The 7,187-nt window shown below is 45.7% G+C and overlaps 1 protein-coding gene across 1 annotated transcript in view; it reads left to right on the top strand.

The window, feature by feature from the left end:
- Nucleotides 1-1,428: 1,428 nt before the first annotated feature.
- Nucleotides 1,429-7,187, top strand: part of LOC142499986 (uncharacterized) — a 110,154-nt gene continuing 104,395 nt past the window's right edge. Inside the window, exons 1-2 of the mRNA XM_075610042.1 lie at nt 1,429-1,592; nt 2,170-2,260. Coding sequence (XP_075466157.1) covers nt 1,429-1,592; nt 2,170-2,260 — 255 coding nt within the window. The remainder of the gene's footprint in view (nt 1,593-2,169; nt 2,261-7,187) is intronic.

The raw sequence follows: 7,187 nt of genomic DNA on the forward strand, positions 1-7,187 counted from the left end.
ACTATAAGAAAGCCAGCAGCCAATCCGTTCATGAGATTCTAAGCGCCAAGACCGCAGCGACAAATTCGAAATCACCAAAAGATGCTCTGAGAGAAATACCAGCGAGCCGGCTTCAGAAATTTCAAGGTGAGAATTTTGTTGTCGCTCTTTGCGGGGCCAAGTTCTTAGAATAGAACGTAACGTTCACAGCTGGGATTGCAAGCCGAAAAGAGTAACAGGACATTTGGTAGTATCTCCCGGTCAAGGGATTTTGGCAGCTACAGAGCAGATACAGCCGTGGCGTCAGAAACTTCATGCTGATTTGAGTTCCAGGACATTTCAGGACAAGTCCTGGTCAACCTAAAGACTTTGTTATCCCTCTTATTTCACCTAGGAAAGTCTATTTTTTTAGCCTAGATCCCCAGTAAGTGGGTTTTTCTCTGGTATTTTGTAATCCACTGTGTACATCTGTTTCTATGGAATAAATGACAATTTTTTTTACTATCTTGTTTTGCTCAGTGAATGATGCCGGTTAAAAGGTGTAAATACCTGGTCTCCCGTGACAGGCTAAAGGCTGCGCTTATAGTGCCGGTGACATGACGTGACATCACATAAAAACAAATGCATTGCCGCCATCGCTTGCATTTATAGTAAACGCAATGGCGCGACGGATTGGTCGCGATCGCTGGAAGTCATTTCAGTTTGCTTTTTCCAGCGATAGCAGCCTGACGTCAGCGTCGCCGGCACTATAAGCGTACAGTTACTGGTGGCAGCGGTGGAATCATTGAGCCCTATGTTTTTAAATCCTGCGGGGTCTTATAACATAAAGAGAAACTTGTAGATTGTGAGCTTTCAAAACAAGTGGTAATGTACACATGTTTTACAAAGCAAAGGAAGCACAGGTTATCATTGTCACTTAGTTGAGTGCCACCAGGCGAACATGGACAAGCGATCAGGTCGGTACCGGTCATGGGACCGATCCAGAATTGTTGCCCGGTGTGAGAGTTATGGTCTGCCTACTGACTGTCGGTAGAAAACGTTGCTTGAGGAGGATATTCATTGTCATGAAGCCAATATTGCTTCACCTGAGGGGGACATACCCTTCTCTGTAGTTGCAGGGTCCACTAGTGCAGGTGGTCAATGGAGCCCCAGTGGTGGTGGAAGGACAAAGGGATGGAGGCGGACACAACATGGACATTGTAGTCCCTCACCCCAGAACCTTACAGAGGCATGTTCAGGCTGGAGGAGAAACTCCACCGGGAATCCTACATACGGTTTGTGTCCCATATGGCGTTGCATGGGACACAGTGAGTGGAGGGATGTGGTGCTACAAAGTACCACAGTTTGCTGGATCTCTTTTTAAAAGAACAATTTATGCAACAGTGTCCACTGGACTTAAGTAGAATGGGTATTTTACTTTAAACCAAAACTTATGTGGATGCTGCTAACATGGCTGATGAATTTGTCACCAGCCGAGCACTGATCCACAAGAAAGGGACTACCCCAGATGCTGCAACTCCTGCCAGAGCAGCCCGGAGCACTGCACAATGGAAGGCTAAAACTGCATCAGATGGAAGTGCACCCAAACCTGCGGAGTTTAAGCACGAGTGGAGGTGCTGTTAAGGTGGGCACATCAATCCCGACTGTCCGGACCATCCAAAGTCCATGAGTCACCATCAGGGGCAATGCTCTCCAGCTGCAAAGCCAGTCACCAGCATGTGGGTGGCGCAAACACAGAGGAGCAGAGTGCAGCCGTCCATCCGGATCAGCGAGGGACACGATGGAAGATTCTACATCTGCAGCCTTTAACACAGCCATGGAGATGGGTGTACATCAGATTGCACGCGGTTGGGTTTCAATCCAACAATGGCCGACAAAATAATTTGTGGCAGGTGACCATCGAAGATCGCCAAGCAGCCGGCTTACTTAACTCCAGTGCCACTGTCCGGTATGGTATCCACCTGATATGAGGATCTGCTCTCAAGCACCATGATGCGAGTGACAATGCCAGACGGAGGACCGTGGTCCATCTAGGTTGCCTGGGTATTTCTTGATTGGGGTGCCAGATTTTGGCATGAGGGAGGTGGGGGTATTGCCTGGGTTAGATACTGAGGTGCTCCTCGGAAATGAGCTGGGGCATGTTACTTGTGTTTTTACAGTGGAATTGGCTCCTTTTGCTATGATTACTAGGAGCAAGAGAAAAGGATTTGCACCTGAGGATTTCGCCATCCCCATGCATTTGGGTACAACAGTTCCAGGGGTCTCCCAGAAGACCAGGCAGGTAAGCCAGACGGAGTCGCGACAAGATATGATATGAGATATGAGATATGAGATATGACTTATCTCCCCCTTTACCTGTTCCCCTTCCACCTGACTTAGAGACTAAGGGTGGGTGGTCAGAATTAGGGACACTGTTTAGGGAAGCAGTGAGGTCTGATCCCAGCTTGGAGGGCATGAGACTCTGGGCGTCCGAGTCTGCCTCGGACAGTGGGTCAGATCGGTTCTTTTGACACCATGGGCTCTTATATAGAAAGCAGGGTTCTACCATTCCAGATAGCACTTGCTGTTTGCATACCGAGAGGTACCGCAAGAATCTACCAAGTTCTCCCTCTTCGAGCTGCTATATGGTCGCAGGGTACGGGGATCGCTTGACTTATTCTGTGAAGGATGGGAAGGGGAGACTACCAATATGGATGCTTCTGTGCTTCAGTATGTGGTAGAACTCAGAGACTGGTTAGAGATGCTTATAGGGTTGGCACAGGCTAATCTCAGGGAGGCGTAGACCAAGCAGAAGACTTGGTGTGACCAGAATGCCCGTAGCACAACATTCATCCCAGGACAGCATGTACTTGTTCTGAAGCCCACTCGGCAAAACAAATGAATGGCTGCCTGGTCTTGACCATACATGGTTATCAGGAAGCTGAATGAGTGATACTATGTTGTCCTGTCAGATGGAGAGACAGGTAGAAATAGGACTAAGATAGAGAGTCCGACTGTTGTGCGATCCGGTAAGCGTCTATTGAAACAGAAAATCAGTAGTCCCAGTTGGGGGGGGGAGGTCGTGAGAAAAATGTGAAGGGGAGCAGAAGCATTCCTTGGAGATGTTAGCAGTATGGCAACCAAACTCCTATTACAGTATTGGTGTATAGTCCCAGTAGATGGCCAAGTTTGAAAAAAATCTGTTTCTAAATAGTCTCAGGTGAACAATGTCAAGAGTCATTGATGGAGTCAAGCTGATGGAGTCCTAAAAAGAGGGATTGAACACTGAGGAAGCAAGAGTGAAATGCGTTGAGTTCACCATTACAGGCCACTGTAGGTGTTTTGGTGAGCACCGAATTCAAAAGTGTTCAGTCCATGTGAACAGCTGAGCGGTCAGCACTGCGGACTTGCCATTCCCGCATAGAAGGGATGTTTTCTACCTGATACACTGGCGACACACTTTATTCGAGCTCGGCTAGTCCCACGAATTCGGGTATACCCGGGTGTATTGAGGTTTGTGACTGTTTTCTGCCCGAGTGCATTGAGGTATTTTCCAAGCAGGGATTGAAGCATTTTATTCCCGCTGGCTGCAATACTGCACAGTATATATATATATACTGCATTACAATTCATGAATTTATGCCATCTGGTAGACACGCGAAGCATTGCAGCCTATTAAATCCTAATCATTATCATTTAACAGATCAGCCGCCCGTCAGCCAGGCATGAACCCAGGCTGGGAAGGCAAACTCAACGGGGCTTGTCAGAGGTGAGGAGCGGCGCATTCCAGGTATCTGCCAGGTACATACTGGGTATTTGCTCGAATAAAGTGTGTCGGTGCAGTATGTCTCCAAAAGACCAACCATTGAGAGCCAGGAGAGGCAGAAAATGCCTAACATCGTGGCCCAGTGGGCAGACACAATTTTGATCCCAGAGGACACAGAAAGCTACGAAGATCAATATCGATAGACTTCGAATATCACATCAGGAGGAAACAGAGGAATACCTACGATGTGCTGAAAATCCTTGTATTTAATGCTTTTAATACAAGAAACCTGTATGCAGTATAGTACTATCTAAACTGATGAAAAACTTGGAAGACTAATCCCCCTACAGTTAACATTAACAAGATACATCTACACCATATCTATGTAAGTGTTTCTCATAGAGCTACATAGCCAGTTAATATTGATGTACGGAGTTACACTGCTGTTTTTTTCTCTTTTCTTTTACATATATTTCACCATATTCATCTGGTCCACGCACCAGAGGACGTCCATCTTTTGTGCTTTGCAGCTGGAGGAGGTACTTCATAGTCCTCAGGAGAAACCACGGTGAGAATAAGGGTGATCGTCTCCTCATTCTATTCTTCCTCCACTGGCTCTGTAGCCTCTGCCAAAGGCTGTCTGTTTTATGGTCCTTAAAAAAAAGACAATATATTAAAATTAAGTTATAAAGAACTTAGGTACATTTAAGTACATTTTGAGGGATTTGATTTGCATAAACAGCTATTTTGTACCGTCTCTATTTATAGAACATTTTAGAAGGACAAAAAACAGAGGCCCTGATCCACAAACTGGTGCTAAACTTTAGAAGACCTTTACTTCCATGCACATGAATGAGAGCTGAGGCATGCTACAGTTTATCACCCTTTCGTGGTTTCGTTACAATTAAAGTAACCTCTCCTTTTCAAGTATGTCCTGGGGACAAAGTTACGTTAAGTACTTTAAAATTGTCTATTTATAAAGTTTCCTATGGTAAACATCAGAAGTCTGGAATGGTTTTCGACAAGAAGATGATTTGAGGGCAACTAGTAAATAGCTCAAGCCAAGGGGTGATTATTAGCAGAAGGAATAGCAACAAGATTCTTCAGTGAACTGTAAGACTATAAGCAGGTTGCTGATTATGGATGTTAGGAGATAAATGCAGGGTACAGTGGGTAGAAACAAAGAACATGTAATAGCAAAAATACTAGGGCGCGTTCTCTGACTCAGATAAAAGATAAAAAGCACTTATATTATCGTGCTAGAGGGCCCCTGCGTACACCCCAGTGCTGGTATACACCTTCGGTGTCTGAGGAAGCTGAATTAGTGAAACGCGTTGATCGAATCATCCGCACTGCTTTTTTCCCCGGGAGGCCATCGTAGTCATCCGGTGCGAGTGTGTTCCATCTTTTCGCTCCAACGACTTTTGTCCAGACGCGGGAGTAGAGAGCGCATTGGTGTAATCACTAATACTGACTTTTCTACTTCCACCGGGATGTTTTATATATGTAAGTGTGTATTATTACTGTTGTTTTAATAAATTCCACAAGGTTTTCTATCAACATCCACTCTCTCTGCATCTTACTATTACTCTGGGGGACCATCCTGCAACTCCACACGAGGAAGAGCCAGACTACAGAACAAGCAGAGGCCCTGCCAAGCAGAGTGATTAAGAAAAGAAACCTTTGAGGACTCCACATTCACACAGGGCCGTGTGAGTCATTTTACTATTTTATATTCTTTCACCATCCACCCATGTGTAGACTACATCACAGTAAGTGCATTTACCGTGGTTCACTGTTAACCCTTGTGCATGACTGAGGTGCTAGGTAAGTTTGGCTACATTGTTAACCATTCTGCCTTTTTATTTTATTTTATTTTTACCTGCATTCATCTGTTGATCTGTGATCCCCTGTTTTTTCTCTTTACAGTGGGTAGAGATGGGCAAAAATATTTTGGGTGGATTTGGATCCGCAGCAGATTTACTGGGTTCTTTGCTCCGCGGATTTCAGCAGATCAGTCTCAAAAATGGCGATTCATCTTTTGCAGATTTTTTTTTTAACATTGACAATTCATCCACGCATTCCACAATCCACTGACGCATTTTAAGAATGCAATCCACAGATTCAGAAATCTGCACACATTGTTGAATCCACAGATTTTATTCTTAGGCTGCATTAATAGTAGGAGCGCACGCGATGGAGCACATGGCGGCCTCATAGCAGTCCTACATTTTGTTTGCAATTTGTATGCCATCGCATGCGTCATCGTGCTCACTATAATGGCAGCCTTAAAATCCACGAGCGGATTGCAGAATCTGTGGATGGATTGTTAAAATCCACCAGTGGATTGTATCAATGGTGGTTTTGGATTAATACGCATAAACTATGACAATCCATTGGCGGATTTTACACCGCTAAATGGATTTTATATGGAAAATTCTGAAACATGCGGAAAACAAATTTAGACTGTATTGCCTATCTCTAACAGTAGGAGTTGAGATACCTTTAATAATATGATTAATCAGGTTTTACATGAGCTATTTGATATACTAAGACTCTTTAACTGATGAATAAATTAGTGTTGTTGTGAATAGTGAGGATCTATATGGTCCAAAAATAGGCAAATTATTACTTTATGCTGATTGCTACATTACTGTGTTGTTCAAGGCATGTAGTGTTTTCTAATCTTATGAGGGCAGACATATAAACATATCACATACTTTGCAGAGACCCCCACTGTGTTAATCGGATGGGCCATTAGTCTGACTGCAGCAATATCACAGAAATCTAACAGAAATGTTGCAGTTTTTCTGTGAGATAGCCATGGGCAAGTGGTCAGATAGAGGCTGCCGCATCTTTACATGAGATATGAGATATATATATATATATACAGTGTTCGACAAACCTATTCCCCCACACGCCCAGGGCGAGTGGATTTGACCTCGTGGCGAGCTCATGGCCGCCCAAGCAGCACACGTGTTTTTTATTTAATTTACCCTGATCGCGCTGAAATTTTTTTTAATCCAGCAGCCTGATTGGCTGACAGGACTTGGCAGGCTGCCAATATCCCCCCCCCCCCTACCCCGAGAACAAGCAGCTCCGGGCACCGTGGGCAGAGTCAGGAGGAGCTCCCCCCTCCTCCCCCCAGCGGGGTCCGCTGTGCTGCAGATTAATAAGCTTTATTATCTATCACCTGCGGGGAGGCGCTGCGTGGGCAAACCTAGCGGTCTGCTGCCTCCACGGAGGGGGGGTCATAGCAGTGCGCCACCGAGCAGCGATACACCCGCAAGGCGAGGGCAGGGAAGCAGCTGCCCGGCATGGTGTTCAGGCCGCCGGTGGGGGCGGTGGGGAAGGAGCCGGAGGACCCAGCAGTGAGGGAGCAGAGGGACAAGATCAAGGAGGTGAGTCGGGTCACTCGTTGCATGCAAGTGGTCCTAAAGGTGTTGCTCTTACCCCTGAGGGG

Source organism: Ascaphus truei, chromosome 7, assembly GCF_040206685.1.
Source record: "Ascaphus truei isolate aAscTru1 chromosome 7, aAscTru1.hap1, whole genome shotgun sequence".
NCBI lineage: Eukaryota > Metazoa > Chordata > Amphibia > Anura > Ascaphidae > Ascaphus > Ascaphus truei.